General features: G+C 43.2%; 3 protein-coding genes across 52 annotated transcripts in view; 1 reads left to right on the forward strand and 2 right to left on the reverse strand.

Moving 5' to 3' along the window:
* The window catches only part of LOC106655557 (myosin heavy chain, muscle), a 35,858-nt gene extending 18,567 nt beyond the window's left edge, over window positions 1-17,291 (forward strand). For 5 of the 50 annotated variants that reach the window (XM_023459789.1, XM_023459788.1, XM_014375992.2 and 2 more), the window contains 12 exons: window positions 119-289; window positions 3,879-4,058; window positions 4,158-4,570; window positions 6,070-6,190; window positions 8,113-8,376; window positions 9,525-9,734; window positions 11,672-12,045; window positions 12,134-12,646; window positions 13,131-13,209; window positions 13,521-15,602; window positions 15,768-15,815; window positions 16,923-17,291. In XM_023459789.1, coding sequence (XP_023315557.1) covers window positions 119-289; window positions 3,879-4,058; window positions 4,158-4,570; window positions 6,070-6,190; window positions 8,113-8,376; window positions 9,525-9,734; window positions 11,672-12,045; window positions 12,134-12,646; window positions 13,131-13,209; window positions 13,521-15,602; window positions 15,768-15,815; window positions 16,923-17,006 — 4,539 coding nt within the window. In that variant the 3' untranslated portion in view covers window positions 17,007-17,291. Of the gene's footprint in view, window positions 1-118; window positions 290-1,050; window positions 1,222-2,066; window positions 2,238-2,850; window positions 3,022-3,878; window positions 4,059-4,157; window positions 4,571-4,750; window positions 4,869-6,069; window positions 6,191-6,910; window positions 7,026-8,112; window positions 8,377-9,524; window positions 9,735-11,671; window positions 12,046-12,133; window positions 12,647-12,792; window positions 12,872-13,130; window positions 13,210-13,520; window positions 15,603-15,767; window positions 15,816-16,092; window positions 16,162-16,922 lie in introns of all 50 variants that reach the window. The other 45 variants (XM_023459799.1, XM_023459792.1, XM_023459793.1 and 42 more) reach the window with 24 other exon arrangements.
* Window positions 17,292-21,344: 4,053 nt separating this feature from the next.
* LOC111693864 (ankyrin-1-like) lies at window positions 21,345-23,084 on the reverse strand. The gene has a single exon (XM_023459778.1). It carries the CDS (start codon window positions 23,082-23,084, stop codon window positions 21,345-21,347), a length of 1,740 nt encoding a protein of 579 aa, XP_023315546.1.
* A 75-nt stretch (window positions 23,085-23,159) lies between these two features.
* On the reverse strand, window positions 23,160-24,074 carry LOC111693865 (serine/threonine-protein phosphatase 6 regulatory ankyrin repeat subunit A-like). Its single transcript, XM_023459779.1, has one exon. The coding sequence runs from the start codon at window positions 24,072-24,074 to the stop codon at window positions 23,160-23,162; it is 915 nt and encodes a 304-aa protein (XP_023315547.1).
* Between the last annotated feature and the right edge of the window lie 2,331 nt (window positions 24,075-26,405).

A 26,405-nucleotide genomic window follows, 5' to 3' on the forward strand; every position in this document is an offset into this window, starting at 1 on the left:
TCCAATGCAGCAATGAAATTATATCGAAATTATGTCTTTATTTCTTGCTGATCCACGAATCCCCGTGCAAAAAAAATCGTTGTTGTGACGCAAAAAAACCGAAACCAAAAACCCGCAGTATAACGGGTTCGAACAGCTTTGTATCAATTTCACCAACGAGAAATTGCAACAATTCTTCAATCATCACATGTTCGTGCTCGAGCAAGAGGAGTATCAGCGCGAGGGCATCCATTGGGAGTTCATTGATTTCGGCATGGATCTGTTGGCTTGTATCGAGCTCATCGAGAAGGTACTGAGAGACAAACACAATCCGAACGAAGAAATTGATTGTGGTCAACCAAAAAAAAAAAGCTATTGTTACGGAGAAAAAAGAAAAAACGAACCCGAAACGCTTCGATTTTTTTTCCTTGAATTTTGAGGCTTTTGAGATGAACGAACAAAAAACAAACGAATTCATTGGTACCATGGAGAATTGGTTAACCCCGGCTTTTTGATATGTACTCCATCATACGGCAGAATTGCTCATCAGACATGAAAACAAAAACCTTTCAAAGGGTCTGTCTACGTTGACCCTCCGGATTTGCGATACTTTATGGATCCACGTCACAATGATGATCGTTATCGGCTGATACACGATCGTCGAAGCTATATTCATTTGTGTTTTGACCCTGTGTTTGTATAAACCCTCTTTCACCCTTTTCTCAATCATCCATTATCCTCGATCATGGAAATTTTTTCATTTTCAAGCTTCACCCACCTTCTCTCTCACTCTCTCTCTCTCTTATCTTTTTCGATCCAGCAGTCATTTCATCGTCGAAAATGCAGATATAGATTGCTCGTATATGGGAATGATACCCCGTACGGAATCACACCGAACCAAAACGTCGTTAGGCCCGAGAAAAAAAAAATAATACTCAGACATGAAAGAAAAACATAAAATTTTCATGCGACTGGTGCCTAACGAATCTCTCATTACTTTTCATTCTGTTCCATTGTTTTTTTTCCGTATACACCCCGCTTGAAAAATCTCACTGCGAAACAAACAAACAGTTCAATGGCTTTGAACAACTCTGCATCAACTTCACCAACGAGAAGTTGCAGCAGTTCTTCAATCATCACATGTTTGTGCTTGAGCAAGAAGAGTACCAGCGCGAGGGCATTGAATGGTCCTTCATCGATTTCGGAATGGATTTGGCCGCTTGTATCGAACTCATCGAAAAGGTAGCGAGCGTGAAAAACGCGCCGATGAGTCGAAGGCGAAAAAAAAAACAAAAAACAAATCAGTGATATATGCACGTGGATCCGCAGAAAAAACCGAGAGACATGGGATTTTTTGTGCCGAGAAGCTATTTTATAGTCATTAGATCGATTGCTTTTTTTCTTCCACCAAAAACAAAAAAAACTTGTGGACGTCCGCATACAAAAGCGTGAACGTCGCGAGAAGTGCTCCGCTTAACGAGTATCTTTTTTTCTCATCACCTCTCATATGGCTTCATGTTTTTTTCATAGATACGTCATTGAGAATTGTTAGGGTCCCCCCAGCCCCCCAAAAAAAAATCTGTCACTTTTTTCACTACCTGTCACCCAACTGTCATACCTTATTCCTGTACGACAAAAATGAAAAACGATTGCAGATAGGCAATTGTGAAAAACTAGTTCGTAAGATCGTGAGTTATTCCAACGAAATAAAAACACTTATAGACGTGTTTCGAACCCACATCATCCCCCCCTTGGAATGTACGAGCTTCAGAAAAGCAGACCAAAACTGAAGTTTCTTATTCATGAAAAAAAAATGTACGAAATTACCTTGAAATCACGAGATGAAAAAGTTTGCAGACAACTATATTGCATCTCCCTTGTCAAGCACCCTCATTAGTTTTAAGCACACAACTACACACACACATTTACATACATAAAAATCATTGGCAAAGAAAACAGTTAACTGACGGCTGTTTTGCCTGTCTTTCTTTCTTTTGTTTGTTTCCATGCTCGCAATATACAAAAAAAAAAAAAAAAATACATAAATTGCGCTCGCACACGACACGACACAACAACAACAACAACAGTTCAACAGCTTCGAACAGCTGTGCATCAACTTCACGAACGAGAAGTTGCAACAGTTCTTCAATCACCACATGTTCATTCTCGAGCAAGAAGAGTACCAGCGCGAGGGCATTGAATGGACATTCATTGACTTTGGCATGGATCTTCAGCAAACAATTGACCTGATCGAGAAGGTATAACACTCAACGAGACTCGAGATTCCGAGAGGTCAAACTTCGGTCTGTCTGATCGGAGTCCGCCGTTTACGAAAAAAAATTCATTACTCTTACTGACGTGATATAATGGATTCAACGATAAGCAACAAGCAGCGACATACATAAACGAAAATTAACAAAAAAAAACATCAAGCATTATTAACCCTATTGCAGGATACACACTCGATTAACATAACAAGCATGAGTTTTTTTTACCTTCACATTAACACCATAATATTCATCGTTTGAGATTTTTTTTAAATTCATTTCAAAAATTTTTTTCGTACAATCCCTCTTTCACGAATTATCATCCATTCCTCACGTCATCCACTCGTCATCCATAGACAAAAAAAAATGTATCTATCTCCCCCCAACTCAAAAATACCCAATTTTTCAATCAATGTTTTCTCAATATTATCTGTCTAAATGTGATTTTTTTGTTCTTAATGCGTTTTACCCCTGCTATGTGTTCTAAATGTGCTCTCTATCTCTATCTATCTATCCGCATCTCCTGCCTCCACGAGACCGAACGTGTCCAATAAAAAACAAACAAACCAAAAAATGGATGACACGGGTCTCACACGCTGTGCAGCTCAATAGCTTTGAGCAGCTCTGCATCAACTTTACCAACGAGAAGCTCCAGCAATATTTCAATCACTTCATGTTCGTACTCGAGCAGGAAGAGTACGAGAGTGAGGGTATATTGTGGACCTTCATCGATTTTGGTATGGATTTGCAAGCTACCATTGATCTCATCGAGAAGGTAAGGCGCGACCAGCTGGAGCTATAAAACGCTTTAAAAAAAAATCATCTTTTAATTCTATAACTAAGCTCTCGACAGCAGCAGCCAGCAGCAGAAAGCAGCAAAGGAACCATCGCCTCTTTAACTTTTCATTACTTCAATGTCTCCGTGTGTTTGCGTGTGTTTTATTTAGCCTCGTTTGGGCTTGCTCTTTGTCGTTTTTTTTTTAATGGTATCTGTCTCTATATTTTGTCAAGTATGTATATGTTTATGTATACGAGCGCTTTTTGTGTTGATCCACGTCTTTTAAGTATTATCAATATTCAATTATATCTAGTACAATATCATTGCAAAAGTAAGAGTTAAATCTTACTTTTGCAAACGTCGGTATCAGTAAACCAAAAAAAAAGTAAAATTACACATTGTATTTATCTAAAGATGTTGAAATTAGCGAGAGAATTACTGCTACCGACCAAACATTTTATATAACAATCATTTACGAAGCAAGCACTAAAAGTTAGCGGCGGTAAAAAGTTGATACATATATCGTTATTATTATTATTATTATTCATCGAATCGATCACCTGCAAATCACGGCAGTAATATTTATTACGTAGATTCATTGTTGACGAGATCATCCGAGTAACTTTAATATCTTCATGTAAAGTAGAGGCAACTTATATCTTTCGAGCAGCTTTCGGTAGACTGCAAAATATCGTTTTTTTCAATGCAATTCTTATTTGATGTAAAAAAATTTGAAGAAAAAGTGCTGCACTTCGAAATGTTGAAAGAAAAAGAAAAAATTAACTCTGCGTCCACTCGAAGAGGACTTGACTGACTTGTGGTTTTTTTTCTTCTCTCTTTTTTTCACTCAATAGCCCATGGGTATCTTGTCGATTCTTGAGGAAGAGTCTATGTTCCCGAAAGCCACGGACAAGACCTTTGAGGACAAACTTAACAGCAACCACTTGGGCAAGAGTCCCAACTTCTTGAAGCCCAAGCCACCCAAGCCAGGTCAAGTGGCTGCCCACTTCGCCATTGGCCATTATGCCGGTAACGTAAGTATCAAAAACGTCGACGACTCTATTGATCTTTTCATTAAAAAAAAAAAAAAAAACATTTTATCTCATCTCGATCGTTACCATTACCCCCGCCAGGTACCTTACAACATCACCGGCTGGCTGGAAAAGAACAAGGACCCGTTGAACGACACCGTGGTCGACCAGTTCAAGAAGTCCAGCAACAAGCTGCTCGTCGAGATCTTCGCCGACCATCCCGGCCAGTCCGGCGGCGGCGGCAAGGACGCCGGTGGCGGCCGTGGTAAGAAGGGCGGTGGCTTCTCCACCGTATCCTCGTCCTACAAGGAGCAGCTGAACAATCTGATGACCACTCTGAGGGCCACCCAGCCTCACTTCGTCCGTTGCATCATTCCCAACGAGATGAAACAGGCCGGCGTGATCGACTCGCATCTGGTCATGCATCAGCTCACCTGTAACGGTGTGCTCGAGGGCATCCGTATTTGCCGCAAAGGATTCCCCAACAGGATGAACTATCCCGATTTCAAGCTACGGTAAGCTCGCTCCCCCTTCGCAATTTTTGAACCTCCGATGAAGTTAAAAAGGTTTACATAAGTTTTAAGCATAAGTTAAGAGTAATGATTAGACAAAAGACCTATTATTATTTATATGAAAATTGAGACCTAAAAACAAGATGAAGACTGACATGTCGTATGTTTGTTGTACACGCGCAGTTACATGATCTTAGCCCCGGCTGCGATGGCCGCCGAGAGCGACCCCAAGAAAGCCGCTCAGGCCTGCTTCGATTCGTGCGAACTCGATCCGGACATGTACAGGATTGGTCACACCAAGGCTAGTTGAAACAAACAATCCCCCTATCAATTCCCCTCAATGTAGTTAAAACAACATTTAAAAACCAAACGGCGTGTTTTTAAAAAAAAAAAGTATCTTTCGTACATTAAAAAGTAAAACAAAAACCATCCAAATCAAACGAGTAGATCCCCTTTCAATAGAGATTAATCAAATTGTCATTCCTTTAGAGATACATTGTTAGCGTTTTGTTGTACTCCCCCCCCCCCCCCCCCCNACTTTAGATTTTTTACACACGTATCCCATCATGTTGCTGTTCGCACATACTTCGCCATTGTATTATTAGAAAAAATTGAATTGACCCCCCCAACTTTCCTCTTCTTTTTTTTTTTTGTTGCTGGATTGTCATTATATATCAGCGTAGTTACGTTTTTCTATCCTCGCACTCGCTGTATTTTGAAATACCCTTTTTTATTGTGCCAACACCACACATCCGCTAGAATCGACAATAATAATTAAAAAAAAAAAGAAAAAAATTACCATCGCGTCGCACGTAGCTCTTGATTTTAATCATTATTTTTTTTTTCCTCTTCGATCCAATGCCACGGCAAAAAACACGTGCGCACACATGCTGTATACATCGATTGGTTTATTTATAATACATAAATAGCGTAGAGCGTAAAAATTCATTTGCGAATGTGCAAGCGTAGTTATGTTGATACCACACCTGTTTATTGTCCTCGTACGATTATTATTTATTTATTTATTTATTTTCTATTTACTTTGTATCCAACTCATTCTGTCATTGCCCAATTTCGAATTTACAAGAGAGGGAGCAAGCTGAGAGATGACGGACCGAAGCGGAACTGAAGCAGCACCAGTGGATCCGAATGGAATTATAGTTTACCCTTATTTTTGAATTATTATTAGCATTGAATCCCGTCATATTGTGGTGGTAGTAGTTTTTGTGACACCTCCCCTCTGAAACCTTCATTTAGATGATACACTTATACGTAGCCACATTTAATCGTATATTATGATCTTAGTCGTAGTTACCTCGTAGCATAATTATTAGTCTAGTCAATGTAATATGATTAATTTAATAGTAATTATCTGTAATTAGTACCAGAATCCAAGCACTAATCCGTATATATGACTTTTTTTTGTCGTTGTTTGGGCCTTTATCTCTATTTTATGTGCCTCTGTGAATCCATCACCACCACCAACATCAACAACCCTTTAGGTACAAAATCATTGCACCAGCCGCATGCGAGAAGGCCGGCGGCGATCCAAAGAAATGCGCCGAGGCAATTCTGGACGGCTCCGGATTAGATCCCGATCAGTTCCGTCTTGGACACACCAAGGCACGGTTTATCATGTCTATCCATTTAGTTGTTCTTCTTTTTTTTTGTTGTTTCATCAGCTACAGCACAGCCGCCAAAGATCGAAAATATGCGCCTTGACGTTTTTTCTTTTTTTTTTTTGTTATATATGTGTAAATTAATCCCAAGTATGCACACGAGCCCAAATTGACGGGCCTCCTTCTAATTGTTTGTGTGATAGCAATTTGAGCGACACGACCTTCGGTAGAGCGATATACACGTACTTCATATGCGCTATTAGATTTCGCCACCCGACTGCACATTCGTATTGATGCATTGATTTTTTTTATATTTATACACAGCATGAGTACATTATATACCCACAAAACGATTTAGGTTCAAAACAAGTAGTACCTAAGAACCTTAATATAATACATAATCATTTATGTATTACACATGATTATATATTTATATTGAATCGACGAAGTATTTGGACTGAAATATTTCATTTTTGATTCACACTGTAATTTGATACAGCTCGAAAAAAAAACCCAAATGCTTCGTCCCATGCAAAACAAATTTACAACGATACACATATATTCAACAACGATATCGTGTTTTTTTTTCTCTTCCATTCGTGCGTCCGAAACACCACAACCAACGTGACCACCACGAATGCACTGACACATTTTTGCACGCACACACTGCTTACCAACCAAAAAAAAAAAAACCAAAAAAAAAAAAAAATAANAAAAAAAACAGATACAAAATTCTGTGCGCCAAGAAAATCACCAACAGCATGGATCCTAAGAGAGCCGCGCAAATCGTGCTCGAGGAATACGCGCCCGACGATCAATACCGTCTGGGTGCCACCAAGGTACACACGCACACTAATACAAATACGCACACACACTCGCGTGGCGATGACGAAAAATCATCGTCGTCGGCTTGCGAGCTCTCGAGCTTGCGTGACGTGGCATTTAATTTTTTTTTTTTTTTTCATTTTGACACCCGACTAATTCGATCGTTAATTCCAAAGTACAAACCGAATACCTGTGTGTGACTAATAGCCCGTCTTTTTTTTTCTTAACTGTGTGAAACGCGGGGACTAAAAAAAAAAATCCAACGATCCCAAACGCTTATTGGAATTTCAGCGAGTCAGCAAAAAAGAAAAACACATTTATCAGGGAAAAAAGATCATTTTCCCCCTCATTTAAGCTGTACGACACGGCGAGATATTTGAATTACGCACGGCGAGGCGCTTCTCGATTAAGCGTGGCTATGTTTTTTTTTCACGCTCGCGCTCTAGTGAGAATGTCAAGGTTACGACCGTAATCTTTTTCCTCTGAGTAACAGATATACAAATATCTCGCCGTGGCTTCTAAAAGCGTTTCGATGCCTAAAATTTACATCGCTTTACGATACCTCTAATACGTACATGAAATCGATGTATTTTTCCAAAGTTTGTCTACTAACAAATCGTTTTTTTTTGTAAAACAAAAAACTGTACAACCGCTACAGTACACATAAATACGGCAGTTTGCACGGGCTCCTTATTATTTTTCTTTTTTTTTTCTGTATAAATATAAATCCGCAACGCGATTTGTGTAACTTTTGCAGCGTCGAGCAACTACGTTCGTGCAACGATTTCGTACAACTCTTGCATTTACAAAACTACTTCGATAATATATATTTTTGGCACTTCGGGGAACGCGCGCGCGCGAGCGCGAAAAGCTACGCGGCGTTAAATCACCCACAACATCGCTCGCTTCGAAAGTTTAAAATGTTTTCCACAAATATTTCTCGACAAATTGTACGTGACGAAATATCAAACTGGCTCGCGCGCGCGGCGCTCTTATAAAATAACGCGATTCACATCTGATGCAAACTGCCGGGGTCAAAAAATCCAACAGAAAAAAGAAATGCCAAAAACTAACGCAATGTTCACTGAACGATCGATATAGGTATTCTTCCGCGCCGGAGTGCTCGGTCAGATGGAGGAGTTCCGTGACGAGCGTCTGTCCAAGATCATGTCCTGGATGCAGGCCTACGCCCGCGGTTATCTGGCCAGGAAGGACTTCAAGGCGCTGCAGGAGCAGCGTCTTGCCCTCCAGGTCGTCCAGAGGAATCTGCGCAGATACCTCAAGCTGCGCACCTGGCCCTGGTGGAAATTGTGGCAGAAGGTCAGGCCACTCCTCAACGCCACTCGCATTGAAGACGAGCTTATTGTGAGTATTGAGACGACGACGACGTTGAATGACGATGACGATGAGAGACGCCGGGTATGAAATTTTTCACCGCTGCTGCTGCTGATCATTGACGATCGAGACAGTCAGTTTTTTCATTCATCGCTACAGACGAGCGCGCGGGGGGGGGGGCTGCTAATAATAAACCAATTCAGCAGGCATTAATCAATCGTCGCCGGATATTCGACGACCATAAAAGTGCAATTTTCCGTAAACACATACATATTTACAAAAAAAAGCCATGGCTCGCAAACTGTTTCGCAGCAGCTTTTCTGCTGCTGGAATGTTGCTTGTTGTCGAAATTTTTTTTATTATTAGCACTTGGCCGTAAACTAATAGCCACGCACTGGAAAAAGAACCGTTGAAAAAAAAAAAATTTCTCCGTTCTCCATGGGCACAGCACATCCTACCTATTTTTAGAGCGACTCTCTTAATCGCGCTTAAAGCGCTTATAGGATTGGGGGGTTTATAAATATTTTTCGCGCGTTGCGAAGCTTTTTCGAGCTTTTTCGGGCTAGCGAGGTGGGGAATCGTATTAAAGTGCGCGAGAGTGTGAGAAGATTATTGCGATATTATAACGCGAATATCTATGACTGTGCGTGCGTGTGTTAGTATAGTGGAGCGGAGGAGGGTGGGTAGAAAAGTTCCGCGGTATCGGCGAGTCGAGCGCAGTTCTTAACTGGCTATCGATAGCGGCGCGCGACACTTTAGCAGCGGCTATTAAATAGCCCAGCCATAGAATTTGTGCTTTAAATTAAATTTTTTTCTTTTTTATACTTCACTTCGAATCAACCTCACGAACGAACTCACAAACGAATCATTGCCTTACACATCGAGTTTAGCTTTTTTATCTTTTAATTTTTTGTGCCTTTCGAACCATACACCGCGAGTGCGCGAGTTTAATCGAGTTTTTATATTAAATAAATACAATTGTACACGTTCATTCCAATCGAAGACTGTCGATAAATAATCAAGTGTGCTTGTGGTGTGATACGAATAGTTTTTTGGAATCAAAAGCTATACAGGAAAAAAAAAATTTCATACCTCTTCTCTCTCTCGCTCTCGTTGGGGAAATTTGTTGTGCGTGAACGCGGAGAGATATCATGGCTGACGCGAGCGCTGAATTGCAGGCTATGGAGGAGAAGGCGAGAAAGTACCAGGAGGCCTTCGAGCGCGAGGAGAAGATGCGCATCGAATTGGAGGAGCTCAACACCAAACTCCTGGAAGAGAAGACCCATCTGCTCAAGGGTCTCGACAGCGAGAAGGGAGCCCTCGCCGAGTACCAAGAGAAGGCGCTCAAGCTCGGTGCTCAGAAGGCCGATCTCGAATCTCAACTCGCTGTAAGTACAAGAGCTTATTTCTTATTATTAAATTCCTACATTTCACGGCCTATTAATATGGTGATTCTCAAAAAAAGAAAAAGAGTTATTATACGCGCTCGAATCGCGAAACTATCGATGGAAAATTTTCTGTACAACAAATGATCGAGCCATTGGAATTCGTTTCCTGGTCGAATTTTTATTTCCGCGGCCGAAAAGTTGTGCAAGTCCGTCTCTATTCGACGTAAAAGGCCGCCGCGTGTCGATAGAAAGAGGCCTCGAGGGAAAAATTCTCGAGGCGCCGATTGGGCAAATCGTCATTTTGTCGATCTATGCATATGCCTACATCGCGAGTCGAAATCGGAACGTTGCAAAGAACTTGCACAATTATTTTCAGCCTTGCGAACGTTGATGATACTTGGCGTTCCGATCGATTGGCGCCGATTATACATATGTACGCGCGGGGTTATTAGTCAAAACATACAAATGAGATTCGCGCAGAAATTCGAGAAGCTGTTTGTTTCCACAAAAACCTCTCGGGACTGCAAATATGGATTTCCAGCGTCGGAAAAAAGATTACAAACACACGCATACGATCCCCCGCAAAAATTTGCAAAACACATGCTTATTATACTCGGCGGAAATCGCGGTAATAATAGAGCTCGTTAATCTCCTATACGCATATACATCACTGGCGCAGTAGTACGAGTCGACGTCGGTGTCGGCGGTGGCGCCTGTCCCGCGCGACACACATCCATACGCGTTTGTAACGCGATGCGGTAATTTTTCCGAGCGAAAAAATAAAGATCGAGAAAGAAATCAAGAATTCATCGATCAACGCTCCTAAATATATATCGCGCGTAACCCTTGGCCGTTCTAAATCTGTCAAAAAAAAAAAAACGCGTGAAAGAAGCGACGAGATCATTATTAGATGGCACTTTCATTCTCCAGCCGGGGACTTAGTCACGACTTACGGATTTAGATCTCGCGGGCTGGAGCTTTTATCGTGACGTAATCTCTCGAGTGGAATTTCGAAACTCGATACTTACAATTTTTTTTTTCTTCGTGTCTCGTACGCGTGCACTTGTGAAAATTCGTGTCGACTCGCGGATTTACGCATCGCTACGCGCGAATAATTCCAGGTTACATTCGAAATTAGCCACCGCTGCTACTGCCGCTGCACTTGCTCGGGTCAATATTATTAATAGTCGATTTGCACTTGCGGACAGAGTCGAAGCGACGGCTCTTCCTTCAACACGTGTGTATGTGTGGGTAGGCAAGCTGTGTTCTGCACTCGTCAACTCGAGTAAACGCATATCTGGCAGTGACGACGATCGCACACTGTCGCGCATCGATTCTCGCGCGGCAATTCGTCATACAGGCTTGCGCAAAAACTTTTGATAAATTCCAATCCACGCCTGCATACTTATCTGTATATATGCTCGCGCAGAAGAAGTCGCATTAATCAAAGCGATGACGACGACGCTGGCGAGAGGAGCTTTAATTAATGCCTTTGCGCCAGTTATGCGTTATGTGTGTACACACATTTTCGAATCGAATTTTGGCTCCAGGCAGAACTTCAGCACATGTGCACTTGCGAATCGGGCTAATATTAGTCGCATACGAAGTCGAGCTTTTTTGAAAAACGCGCGTGCTCTCGATATTAAACGATCCGCGAGGCCTTTAATTTCCCGTGGAAAAGGTTCAAAGTCGATAAGTCGTGCGTGTGCGCGCACGACCTCAATGGCGACAATTATTATTACTCGCTATCCGTTATTAATGCCCATTGATTCGCGACTGCTGTATATCATCGTTAATGGCGCGCCTTTTACGGTCGTGTCCTAATTGGGCCGCCACTTGACAAAGTGTCAAATCGTATTTTTGAGAATCACCAGGCGTGAATCGACGTATCGTTATGTAGTTACGGTAGTTACGAAATATCACGCTTCCGTATTTAGGACATCACCGACCGCTTCCAACAAGAAGAGGAGGCTCGCAACAGTCTCTTCCAGACCAAGAAGAAGCTCGAACAAGAGATCTCTGGCCTGAAAAAAGACTTGGAAGATCTGGAGCTCACCATCCAGAAGTCCGAGCAGGACAAAGCCACCAAGGACCACCAGATTCGCAATCTCAACGACGAGATCGCCCACCAGGACGAGCTCATCAACAAGCTGAACAAGGAGAAGAAGAACCAGGGCGAGATCAATCAGAAGACAGCCGAGGAGCTGCAGGCGGCCGAGGACAAGGTCAACCACTTGAACAAGGTCAAGTTGAAGCTCGAGCAGACCCTCGACGAGCTCGAAGACACACTCGAGCGCGAAAAGAAAGCACGGTTGGTTATTCTTTTTTTTTTGGAAGTTGGAGTTGATCGAAGATCGACGTTTGCTCATGTAAATTTTTTTTCTTTTTTTAATCAACAGCGCTGACGTCGAGAAAGCCAAGAGGAAGGTCGAGGGCGACTTGAAGCTCACCCAGGAGGCCGTGGCCGACTTGGAGCGCAACAAGAAGGAGCTCGAACAGACCATCCAGCGCAAGGACAAGGAGCTGTCCTCGCTGACGGCCAAGCTCGAGGACGAGCAGGCGCTCGTCGGCAAGCAACAGAAGCAGGTCAAGGAGCTCCAGGCCCGCATCGAGGAGCTCGAGGAGGAGGTCGAGGCCGAGCGTCAAGCCCGCGCCAAGGCTGAGAAACAACGCTCAGATCTCGCACGCGAGCTCGAGGAGTTGGGCGAGCGTCTTGAAGAGGCCGGTGGTGCTACTTCGGCACAGATCGAGCTCAACAAGAAGCGCGAGGCCGAGCTGAGCAAGCTCAGGAGGGACCTCGAGGAGGCCAACATCCAGCACGAGTCGGCACTGGCCATTCTCCGCAAGAAGCACAACGACGCCGTCGCCGAGATGGGCGAGCAAATCGACCAGCTCAACAAGATCAAGGCTAGGTAAGAGAACGAGATAGACGAGATCATTGGATCGCAAAAAAAAAAAAAATAAATAAATTATCGAATCGTTGAGACGCGTTAGAGTTCGGTACTTTTGGTCTTACGATGGGTCATTGTTATATTTAATCGAATCGTTTTTCGTGTAGGGCCGAAAAGGGCCGCAACGACATCCACGTCGAGCTGAACAATGCTCGGGCGGCCAACGACGGAATCTGCCGTGAGAAGGTACACGCACGTGAATGTGTCCCTGATCGTTCGTGTATATACTCATACCTACCCTTTGTCGTTTTTCATATTATGTTATACGATTTTTATTTTGTCACTAATTCCGATTATTCCCCCCCCCCTTTTTTTTACAATTCGTCGCGATGTTAGCCGAAGCAGCCGAAGAATACGATCGACATTTATTGACTAAAAAATACCACACGTTATACCACATGTTTGTTAACCAACCCGAATTTTTCTTTCCATCGACCGTTAATAGGATTGAGAAGGAGAAGGTGCAGTACTTCAGCGAGCTGAACGATATGCGCGCCTCGGTCGACCACCTCAGCAACGAGAAGGTATAATTCCGCAACAATTTTTCCCATTTACAGCTTGCATAAACGCAATCTATGCGCAGTCAACGTGCTACTAACCGCTATATATAATAAATATAACGCAGAGAGCCAAGAAGCTCGACGTCGTCGACCCGCTGCCGATCTTCTGCGTCATTACCATTGTCTCTTGTATCCTCGTAATCACTCTCAACCCGATTTTACCCATGATCCTTTTCGTGCTTTTGCTTCTACTTGCCGTTGTGTGTCATTGTTACAACTGGCCCGTCCGGACGATTCTGACTGATCGCTGCGTTTTGTGTTGTTACGACGAACAGGCGGCCCAGGAGAAGATCGCCAAGCAGCTGCAGCACCAGCTGAACGAGGCCCAGGGCAAGATCGAGGAGCTGACGCGCACCGTCAACGACTTCGACGCCGCCAAGAAGAAGCTCTCCATCGAGAACAGCGACTTACTCCGCCAACTCGAGGAAGCCGAATCTCAGGTCAATCAGCTGTCGAAGATCAAGATCTCGCTCACGACTCAGCTCGAGGACACCAAGAGGCTGGCCGACGAGGAGGGACGCGAGCGCGCCACCCTGCTCGGCAAGTTCCGCAATCTCGAGCACGACCTCGACAACATCCGCGAGCAAGTGGAGGAGGAGGCCGAGGGCAAGGCCGATCTCCAGAGGCAGTTGAGCAAGGCCAATGCCGAGGCACAGCTGTGGCGCACCAAGTACGAGAGCGAGGGTGTCGCCAAGGCCGAGGAGCTGGAGGAGGCCAAGCGCAAGCTGCAGTGCCGCCTCGCCGAGGCCGAGGAGACCATCGAGTCGCTCAACCAGAAGGTCATCGCCCTGGAGAAGACCAAGCAGCGCCTGGCCACCGAGGTCGAGGATCTGCAACTGGAGGTCGACCGTTGCACGGCCATCGCCAACGCCGCCGAGAAGAAACAGAAGGCCTTCGACAAGATCATCGGCGAGTGGAAGCTCAAGGTCGACGATCTGGCCGCAGAGTTGGACGCCTCGCAGAAGGAGTGCCGCAACTACAGCACCGAGCTGTTCAGACTGAAGGGCGCCTACGAGGAGAGCCAGGAACAGCTGGAGGCGGTGCGCCGCGAGAACAAGAATCTGGCCGACGAGGTCAAGGACCTGCTCGACCAGATCGGCGAGGGTGGACGCAACATCCACGAGATCGAGAAGGCCAGGAAGCGCTTGGAGGCCGAGAAGGACGAGCTCCAGGCCGCCCTCGAGGAAGCTGAGGCTGCCCTCGAACAAGAGGAGAACAAGGTGCTGAGAAGCCAGCTGGAGCTGAGCCAGGTGCGCCAGGAGATCGACAGGCGCATCGCCGAGAAGGAGGAGGAGTTCGAGAACACCAGGAAGAACCACCAGCGCGCCCTGGACTCGATGCAGGCGTCGCTCGAGGCCGAGGCCAAGGGCAAGGCCGAGGCACTGCGCATGAAGAAGAAGCTCGAGGCCGACATCAACGAGCTCGAGATCGCCCTCGACCACGCCAACAAGGCCAACGCCGAGGCCCAGAAGAACATCAAGCGCTACCAGCAGCAGCTCAAGGACGTGCAGTCCGCCCTCGAGGAGGAGCAGAGAGCCCGCGACGAGGCGCGCGAGCTCTTGGGCATCAGCGAGCGTCGCGCCAACGCGCTGCAGAACGAGCTCGAGGAGAGCCGCCAGCTGCTGGAGCAGGCCGACCGTGGCCGCCGACAGGCCGAGCAGGAGCTCGCCGACGCGCACGAGCAGCTGAACGAGCTCGCCGCCCAGAACGCCAGCATCTCGGCGGCCAAGCGCAAGCTCGAGGCCGAGCTGCAGACTCTGCACTCGGACCTTGACGAGCTGCTGAACGAGGCCAAGAACAGCGAGGAGAAGGCCAAGAAGGCCATGGTCGACGCCGCCCGATTGGCCGACGAGCTCAGAGCCGAGCAGGATCACGCCCAGAACCAGGAGAAGCTGCGCAAGGCCCTCGAGACGCAGATCAAGGAGCTCCAGGTGCGCCTCGACGAGGCCGAGGCCAACGCCCTCAAGGGCGGCAAGAAGGCCATCCAGAAGCTGGAGCAGCGCGTGCGCGAGCTCGAGAACGAGCTCGACGGCGAGCAGAGACGTCACGCCGACGCCCAGAAGAATCTGCGCAAGAGCGAGCGACGCATCAAGGAGCTGGCGTTCCAGGCCGACGAGGATCGCAAGAATCACGAGCGCATGCAGGACCTCGTGGACAAACTCCAACAGAAGATCAAGACGTACAAGCGACAGATCGAGGAGGCCGAGGAGATCGCCGCCCTGAATCTCGCGAAATTCCGCAAGGCCCAGCAGGAGCTGGAGGAGGCCGAGGAGCGAGCGGACCTCGCCGAGCAGGCGATCGCCAAGTTCCGGACCAAGGGACGCGGTGGAAGCGCGGCTCGTGGACTCAGCCCAGCGGTAAGTGTCTCACGCCTAATTTAGATTATGATTAACTCTTTTATCTTTCTTATTTTCAACTCTATTTATATGATTAATGAATATTCTCTATTCTTTTTTCGTTCGATTGCGACCTCTACCTTACACCCCCGACGCGCTGTTTTATATATAAATATAAAAATATAGGGCTTTGATTTTGACGAGTTCGAGGAAATCGACGATGACGAGGAACAGGTTAGACGACGGAGATAAATGTGAAACACAAAAAAAATGATCGTGCATCAGTCGTGTTGTATTATTACTCTCATTTTTTATATTATGTGACGATCGCCTCATTCGTACTCGAGAATCAAAAAAAAATATATTTCGCTCCCACTTCGATTATGAACGTTTTAATATCGAGAATCAAAGACATAGCATAAACTTCTTATCATATTTTTATGTATTGTATACACGATAAAAGCAGCCGAGTAGACATCTCTCATTTATGTGTCCCATTTGTGTATTATAGCCCGCCGGTCCCGCCGGACAAAAGGCACAAGCCCGCAAATCAGAATAAAAGGGCCGCGCCCCGGTTCATGTAAGTTCTCATTGGTATCGCACGACTCTCTATCTCTATCTCGTACCCCCGATCTAATTGTGATCAAGCCCATGATTAAAATTACAAAAAAGCTCCGAAAAAGCTCGCTACGTATGAGCTTTTTTTTGTCATAAAACACTTTTATATATATCTGTTGTACTATCTGTTAAGTGTTGACCGATCATTCCAATACACGATTGTGTTTATTTTTCTATTATGTGTCACCGATCAAAAAACGTATCTGATACTACGTGTTTGTATCACCGTTAACTATCATTGAGTTTTTTTTTACAAAACCTAGTCGTAACAAAAGCGAATCATTATTGTGCCCCTCATTGGACATTCATTCTGAAATACTCTCATTGTCAAGAGCGCAATATTTACAAACGGACATTGGACTCTCCTTTCTCATTTCTCGACGATTATATGATCACAAAAAAGTCATCAACGTACCAACAACGAAAATTTTGTGATTACTCTGATTAACTCTCACTAAAAATGTTTACAAATAGACATGAGATACATACGCACCCTCGCAACTCACCATCGTGTAAATAATTTCAACAAATATTATCAACGTGACTTATCAAGAGCACCTCTATATAAATAATTATATATGTCTACATGAACAATCTCGTTTTTACACGAGAGTACATATAATTTCTTTGATTGTTTGTCTCGCCGTAATAATAATTATCATTGTCTCAACTTTGTTCTCTCACGACTCAACGACTAATGAAAAACTCGTTCGATTTTTGCAGCCACACCGAGCGATGAACAAACCCCAGTTCGATGGTTCCGCATTCCCACCAAGGTTCGACCTCATGCCTGACTCAGATCTGTAACCGAGCCATCGATAACGCCAAGTAAAAAAGGAAAGAGAAGAGAGTGAAAAAAAAACAAACTCGCCCCAACATCTCGAGTGTTATTTATTAAATAATATTTTAAGAATGAGAGTATATATAATAATTTAAGCGTCAATGCGTATAATATAACGTCGTCGCAGTCTCATCATCTCACACATCCATAAAGAAGCAAATATTTACAAAAAAAAAAAAAATAATAATGATAAGGATTATTACATTTGCATACCGATCGAAAAGGATATATAAAAAAAAAAAAGAAAAAAACTATAATGTTTATTTATGAAGATGATGACGGAATATCGCACCAAGCACTACACATTTATGAAATACGTAAAATTTTAATAATTTTTAGACTACTTTATGTAATGATTGTTTTCACACCACATGCCACACACGCAGAAGTCCATAATTCATCGAATTCAATAATCCTCCATCAATGTCGCGTTAATACACATTTGTTATTATTATTATTACTACTATTATTTATTATAATTATACTTATTATTACTTATCATTAGACCATTACCAATTGTTGAACGATATTATAAAAAAAAATGGAAAAATATGAAATTACACATATTATACAGAGAATTAAAAAGAAAAACGAGACGTTTCGATCGGAAGGATAATGCGGCTCATTCCGCGCTCCTCCCGAAGTTGCTCTTTTTTGTGAGGAGGAGCGGGGGAGCGGTCCGCCATTATCGTGCGAGGATATCGCCCAAAGAGAATAGAAAAAATGAGAAAAAATGTAAGCACGCGAGAGCAGAATTTCATCCAAAACATATAATATAAATATAAAATATATATTTATTTGCATTATATCGTTGAATTTTTAATAAAAGGAAATACGTTACGTTATCATAATAATAATGAATGTTATCTATTATCACCCACTTTACAATTTATACGATATTAATTATATGATACCTTGCCACGTGGGGGGAAATCGAGGGGAAAAAATTTTTTTCAAATATCTATGGGACGACCAGAGGCTATGAAGAGATTTTATTATACATAAACATTACGTTATTATATGTTTAAAGATAGGGGGAAATACGTGTTAAATAGATAAAGCAAATGGGGATTTGTGTAAATGCTGAGGTCCTATATAAAAGACGCGCGTCCGCGAGGAGCCCATGACCTTTTCTTCAAATATACAGAATGACAATGATATACTATATAGTAAAAAAAGAAAGTTTAAAAAACGTTTTTAATATTATAATATTTATATAGACTTAAAGTAAGCCCGACGTATGCGAGATTCGGACGAGAAAAAATAAAGAAGAGAAAAGAGAGAGAGAGAGAGAAACAGAGACAGAAATTAATATACTCCAATGATCAAGAAAAATCAAAAATTTACCTTTGACATACAACGCGTACGTCGACGGCGGCAACAACGACCATATATAATGCAATTAATATCATTTGAAGAAAAGCCGGAGGATGGAACGAAGAGAAAAATCGCGCGCAAATTCACCGAGTCCACGCGCGTTCTTTTATGGGCCCACGAAGCTGATCTATGTTTCTTTGATTTTTTCTTTTTTTCATCGCGACTATTTTTTCTTTGGGATCGAGAGAGAGAGCAATCGTACATTTATTTATTCATATGCATGCATGATCATTCAATTATTACCGAGAGTTAAAGAGAAGACAGAAAAAACTGTACATGCGGGAGTTTCTACATTCTGAATGTGAGATATAAGCGTCATATATATTATTATTCTTATTATAATTATAATTATAATTAATATTACAACTATTGTAGCTCATGACAAGTGTTTATATATGCGCATCTATGTGTATCGTAACATACATGCTTATATGTATATCAATATGAATGTTATGATAGAAAAAAGAAAATCAGCTTCTGCGTATCCAGAGGCAGAAATTATTCGCACCGATTATCATTACATACACTGCGAAAGCATCATCGTCGTTATTATTATTGTTTTACTCGTCTCGAAGAAAGAAAAAAAACTGTGTCGTCGAAAAAGAAAGAAAGAAATCGAAGAAAGAGAGAAACACAACAACTACTATCCTATCGTAAATAAAGTAATTTTAATTTATAAAGAAAAACGAAATATGTATTTATTAAAGTAAATAAGCAATAAATAAAGTTAAGAACTTAAACGCTGCAGATTTATTTTTTTGCTCTGACTCTGGTGAATTATTTCTCTCTCTCTTGTGCGAGCTAGTAAAAAATTTAATCGAGAAGATAGGATCGCATTTGCATTCGATGTTGCATCGAGTTGGAAAAAGGAATAAAAAGTAAACTCGATCGCTTTTAACAAAAAAAAACAATGTACTCGTACACGAATGACGTAAAAAAATACAGGCAAACCCCGTTATCCGCGGATTCGTTATCCGCGATTCTTCGTATCCGCAGTACCCCTATTTGTGACCCAAATTCAGTATCCGCGGTTTTTTTCTGGAGGTTAAAATTTTGTGCGGTCAAATTTAAAAATTTTTTTATTAATTTTTATTTAATTATGTCTCGTCCAACACCAAAAATAAACAGTTTCAATCGAAAAAAAGCGCGATAGAAAAGTTCTTAATTTGGTCGAACAGATCAAAATTCTCGACGCGTTGGCATCTGGTGAAAAAGTTGCTACAATCGCAAGAAGATTCAACGTCAACGAGTCTTCGATCAGAACAATCAGACAACGAGAAAAAAACTCGAGAGACTGCAAAATCTTTGGGGAAACATGCAGAACAATGCAAAATAAATCATAATTAAAATTTTAGCTGATGCAGAAAAACTCATTGAATGAACCATAAATCATGATCCAATAATGACTCGTAACCTTCAATTCAAGCAAGATATAACAAAATCATTGCAATGTTATGAAAGTTTATACAAAGAGTTGATGCACAGAGCGAAGCAAAAAAGTTTGACCAAGTATTTTACTCGAAAATAAATAAATACTTTCATTTTTCATAAGAAAAAAGGTGTTTTACTCTTTCGTACATTGACATTTCAGCTGGACGAGGAACCGAACCCCCCTTTTCCCATTAGAACAATGCTTCGGTATCCGCGGTTTCGGTATACGCGGTACTTTTTCGGAACCGAACCCCCGCGGATAACGGGGTTTGACTGTACTGCAAAATATGATCATCGCCAACAGCTTTGTCCCGTATCTGCCTGGCAAACGCGCCACATATCCTCGTTCTTCAGTATCTCGATGATAATTTCGCAGCAGAGAATCGGCAGTCGGCCGACTCGACGACGGCTTCGTGCTCGCGTCTTCCTCGACGCCGAGCTCGTCTTTGTAGCCGCGGCGAGCCACGAAGCCGATGAACGACCATGACGCGTAAATTGTGAATTCATCATTATTGATGGAATCCAAGAGAAGACGCTCGATCTCTTCGGTCCGAAAAATGTCCCGCAGGTAAGGAAATTGTTTCTTCCGATCGCTGATCACGGTAATGATAACCTGACGGATGAATGCGAGCCGCTCACCTTCGATCTCCCAATTGACGTTCTCTCGTAAGCTCTTCAATTGTTTCGAGTCGTCGGACGGGGACATTTTCCTGTGCACTCGCACATACGAACACGAACACAAACACAAACACAATCGCTAAATTATTAAAATTATTAATTTTTGTACGATAATCACTTGGCTAGAATCGATGCGATCTTGCTTTCTTGTTCACACTGCGACGTCGTATAAACACTCACTACATGCACAAACACATACGTGTAAAAATGTGCATGAAGCGCCTTATGTGTCAGCCTATGTATTTTTATAGGTTCGATTGACGAGAAGTACAATAGAGTATAAACTTTTTTCTCTTACTAATAACTGACATGACGGTTTAGTAACACAAACGAGGCGTTGCAAGTTTACGCGTACAGGTTCACTGTCAATAAGCCCGCCAAAAACGTCAGCATCTTAAGAATTGAAAAATAACACGAGACAGCGTGGCGCTGCGGTATTTCATGCTACAATCTCACGGACCCACGATTATCGCGTTCGTTTTCTTCTTCTTCTTTTTTCTTTGGCCTTGTGAGCGCTGTACAGCGCCCCCGAACTGACAAACAAGAATGAATGACAAACAGGAGTGCATGACTCCCTTTCACAACTATGGTGATAATCGTCTACCTGTATCGTTCGTAATAATATCAACATTTTAGGAAAAGTACATTTCACGAATATAATTTTTATTAGAAAAAAATTTTAAGAGTCGGATTTTTTAGGGAAAAGGATTATGAAAAATGGATCAATATTAAAATCGATAATATTTTTAAAAATTTATTCATTTAAATATAAGTATAGAAAATTAACAACGTCTGATTATAAAAAATATTGTAAATGTTTATGCATCTGCCAAGCAAATATGATATAAATCTTCGTTCATCATCTTGCTAAGGATTTCTTCACAGCAGATAATCGGCAGTCGGCAGCGCATGAGATTCATAAAAGGATCCAGTGCCCAACGCCGGAAAAATCCTCTAGACATCATCTCGCATAGACGCAACTGACAAGCCTCTTTAACTTCTTCGGGAAGTATCCAAAGATGATCAAATCTCGCAAATTTAAAGTAGTCCTCATATGTCAGTAGTTTTTCTTCCTCTTCGAGTGTTAACTTGCTCCACTCGTAGAGCGATAGACTCGGGTCGTTATCCCTTATCATAATCTCTTTCGCTTTGCTCACGAACTCCTCGTCCTCGTACCAACATTTATCCTGATTCGACGGCTTCTCGAACAAATTTCGTTCAGCGAAGAATTTCATGATCGTCAGGGCGTCGCTTCGACTAAACTCGTATCCTCTTTGCTCAAGATTTTCAGCGATGGACAGTAGGCTAGACGCCATTATCAATTTAAAATTAGCATAAATACTGCTGAAGACTCGCGTATCCAACCTCTCGGCGAAGTCACTCGCGGTGGGGAAAACGAAGCTCGACAGATCGGCCCCGTGATCCAAGAGTATATCGACCACGCGAGGAACCAGATTTTCCACGGCCCATCGAAGAGGTGTCCGGCCCAATTTGTCCACGACTTCGAGCTGCGCCAGCCGAGGAAACATCACTAACAACTCGTCTCGACTCGAGGCTATCTTGCAAATCATATGCAGTGGTGTCCTCCCTCCCTCATTAACCAGATTCAGATCGGCGCCTCTTTCCAGAAGCAATTTAATCAACTGTGGATTGCCGGTAAATCGTTCGAGGTGGTATAAAACCAAGTGCAATGGTGTATTACCTAACTTGTCCACGGCGTCGACTTGAACCTTCAACTGTCGTTCGTCGCAGATATCGAAGAATAGTTTCGCCATGCCATCGTTTTCGTCGTCTCTTTTGCAGCAAATGGTATGCAGAGGAGTCATACCATCATTAGCCGCTAAATTTGCATTTGCGCCTCTTCTCAGCAGCTTTTCGACCACCTTCTTGTTACCCCAATCCACAGCATAGTGCAACGGTGTATTACCCTCCTTGTCCTGAACATCGACTCGACCCGTCTGCTGTCGTTCGTCCCAGATCTCGAAGAACATCTCCACCAATTCGTCTTCGTCGTCGTCGTCGTCATACATGCTAATAAGGTGCAGAGGAGTCTCTCCGACGTTGTTTGCTAAACATTGATCAGCGCCTCTTCTCAATAGCAATTCGACCAGCATATTGTTGTGGCATTCCAAAGCCAAAAGTAGCGGTGTGTTGCCGGACTTGTCCCGGGCGTCGACTTGAGTCGTCGTATGCTGTTGTTCGTCCCAAATCTCGAAGAACATCTCCACCAAGTCTTGGTCATCGTCGTCTTTATACTCGCTAATGAGGTGTAGAGGAGTGTATCCATCATTGTAGGCTATATTTAGATGCACGCCTCTTTTCACTAACAATTCGACCAGCTGTCTGTTGCGGTTTATTAATGCCTCGTGCAACGGCGTATTACCTTCCTTGTCCCGAGCATCGACCAGCACTGTCTGCCCTAGATCGTCGCAGGTCTTGAAGAATAGCTCGGCTAGGCCTTGACCGTAATCTCTCTTGTGAATGATGTGCAGAGGGGTCCATCCTTTCGCATTGGCTATATTGGGGTTGGCGCCTCTTCTCAATAGCAATTCGACCATCTTCTTGTCACCGCATTCGAGAGCCTCGTGCAATGGTGTATTGCCCAATTTGTTCTGGACATCGAGCCGCAAAATTCAATTGTTTTTGTCGCAGAATTCGAATAACATTTTCGCCAAACCTCCGTCGTCGACTCTCTCGCAAATATAGTGTAGAGGAGTCGAACCCTCGTGATCGATGAAATTCGGATTGGCGCTTCGTTTCAGCAGCAATGCGACGAGCTTCTTATTTCTGTATTTCACAGCCAAGTGCAGCGGCGTCCTACCCGACTTGTCCCTGAAATTGACCGGCACCATATGCCGCAGGTCGTCGCAGATCTTGAAAAAAAACTTGGCCAAGTCAACGTGATCATCATCGGTATGCATGGAAAAATTGTGCAGAGGAGTCTGTCCCGCCTTGTTAGCTAAATTTGATTTGGCTCCCCTCCTCAATAGCAACTCGATGACCTTCGATGTGTCGTCGTAATTAACTGCCGCAGCAAAGTGTAGCGGCGAATCACCTGTATGATGCACGAGGAGATTGGGATCCTGGCCAAGGTCGAGGAATTTCTTCACCACGTCGTCCAAGCCAAACTCGCAAGCCAGATGAAAATGAGTAATACCGTATTCACAGCTGAAATTCACGTCAAATCTGTCGTATATTTCGAAAAGGTCACGAATCACGTTCAACCCGGATGCAGCTGCGATGTGCATTGCTGTGACGCGACGAGATATTGGCTCGCCTGCCTCGTCGAGTTTCGGCTCGTCCCTGAAGCCTGTTCGAGCTACAAACTTGATAAATCGTTGCAGTTTAAGAGGATCTTTCGTATTTTTGGTAGCCTCCATGAGAAGCCAGTCAATTTCTTCGGCACGGAAAATTTCTAGAAGATTCGGAAGCTGTACCTTCCAGTCGCTCGTCAAGTGAAAAAGTCGAAGGAGAAGATCACGTCGCTCCTTTACTAAATTCCAATCGACCGCGGCTCGCATCTCTTTTAATTTTTTTAATTGGGACATTGTTCGGCACACTCACACACGCGACACTTGTATTGTAAAATAGTTTCCAATTTTTTTCACGAAAAAACCACAGGCCACAATCGGAGCGATATACCTTTGATGTTCAGTCGGTGAAGTTGTAACGTGTACTGACTATATAATTTGTACTCGACACTATAGAAAGAAAAAAACACATGGTCGAAGGTGAAATAGGCTATGTACAGCGGCGATTGAAAAATGAAAGTCCAAAGTGGGAGGAGCCTCTCGTATGCGTATAATGTATGTGAAAGTAGCACATTGCTGGACAAAGGAGTCGTCCAAACTTCTACAATACAGCAGTGCGATCGGAGTGGGTATTCGATTGTTATAGCTTCGATAACTTCAAAAATAGATTAAAACAATTTCGTAGCGTTTTTTTTTTCAATTAAAAACCGATGACAATTGATTGGCAAAAAGCTTGCACGTAAAAAATTTTGTTTATGAAATGGTTTGGTAATCGAATCATCAATGTAGTTTTTTCCATCTATGTAAACCATCTATGTATCTATGTAAATTTTCTACATCTGGTCACAAATCTCATCTTTAAGCCTGTCACATACCCACGTGAAAATAATATATGAATTTTTCAAGAAAACTATATGAACCCGTGTTTACAGCTCTGAACATGAGGAAGTGACTATCATACATTGATTTGGCGAACCATGGCTTATTTTTAGTATCTTTGTAGTAATTTGTGAAGAAGAGAATACCTTTAAATGTGGCAAGAAGTTGCTGTTTGTTTTCTTGGTTGACTATTTTTGTAATTTCTTCATTCAGGTCTGTGTGGTGCAAGTCAAATAACAGTTGTGTTCCTGTATCCGCTGCTTCCTTTGCCAATGTGTCGACTGCTTCATTGTATGTTATTTTGACATGCACTGGGATCCGCATTAGCCTGATGTTTATGCCCTTGTTCTTTACCAGGAAGAGTAGTGATATAACATCCAGGATAATATAAGAGGTGTCTGTGTTTTTATAGGAGAGTAGTTGTCAATGTCTGTCAAAGCGCTCAGAGAGTCTGTGTAGATGACAGCTTCTTCGATGTTATTGGATAGAATGTATCCTATAGCCATGAGAATTGCTAATGATTCTGCTGTAAATATCGAAGCTTTGTTATCTATTTTGTATTGTTGGTGAGAGTTGAATTGTGGGCATAGCATTGCTAGACCCACGTCCTCTGCACCTTCCTTTTTTGATCCATCAGTGTAAATGCTAATGTAATTTTCAGATTTATTTTTTGTGAGGCGTTCAAATGCTTCTTGAGGGTTATTTGACTTTTTTATTATTTTGCCTATTGAAGTGTCTACTGATGGTTTGGATGTTAGTGTTGTGTAATTGTATTCGTATGGTAGTGGCGTGAATTATTTTCTAAGAGAGATGTGCTGCATAGTTTAATATTGGTAAAAAAAAGGAGCCTCTTTTTTTTTTTAAATTTATTTATTCAAGTGATATGGAAAATACATAGGATTAATTACTCTAGACATTGTAAAAAATACTGCCAAATGTACTCACTAACATCAGGAGCTTTGGCCCACAGCCGCCAAGCAAATATTAAGTAAATCTTCGTTGATCAAATTATCGATGATCATCTCACAGTAGAGAATCGGCAGTCCATATTGCGTTAACTCCATAAAAGGTTCCAGGGCCCGTCGTCGGAAAAATTTTCTCGGCATCATTTCGCGTATATGCAGCTCGCAGCTACCACGATACTTACCTCGATAATCTATTTCCTGCGAAGACTTGAAGTATTCGAGACACGTGACTCGTTTCGTCGCCTCTCTGGCTGGTAAATTGACCAAGTCCCAGAACGACAGGTCTGGCTTGATCATTATTTTTTTCTCTTCGGTCAGGAACTCTTCTTTGGCGCACAAATATCGCTGAAGATCCGGCGTTTTCAAGAGCAAGCTGTGCTCGGCGAAAAGTTTCATGACGACCAAGGCGTCGCTTCGGTCCAATTCGTATCCTGCCTTCTCGAGGCGTTCGACGACGGCCGCGATGGCATCCGTTCGTAACTCTATCGTTTCGGTACCGAATTCATTGTCATCGTTTTCGTACGGGTTTTCGATTGGGATCGACCCGGCCGAGCTCGAGAAATCTTCTCAAGGCCGTCGTACAGGAGTAGACGCAGGCCACGTGCAGATGAGTCATCCCGAGCTCGTCGACGTAGTTCAGATCGAATCTGTGGTAGATCTTGAACAGCTGGCGGACCGTGCGACGGACTCCTCCGCGCGATCGTCTGGCCGCGCAGCGATGCAGCGGCCTGGTGCGACGCAAAATCGTCTCGCCGTCCGCGTCCAGCTTGGGCGCGTCCCTGTA

The sequence above is a fragment of the Trichogramma pretiosum genome, unplaced genomic scaffold (assembly GCF_000599845.2).
Source record: "Trichogramma pretiosum strain Unisexual culture from Peru unplaced genomic scaffold, Tpre_2.0 scaffold120, whole genome shotgun sequence".
NCBI lineage: Eukaryota > Metazoa > Arthropoda > Insecta > Hymenoptera > Trichogrammatidae > Trichogramma > Trichogramma pretiosum.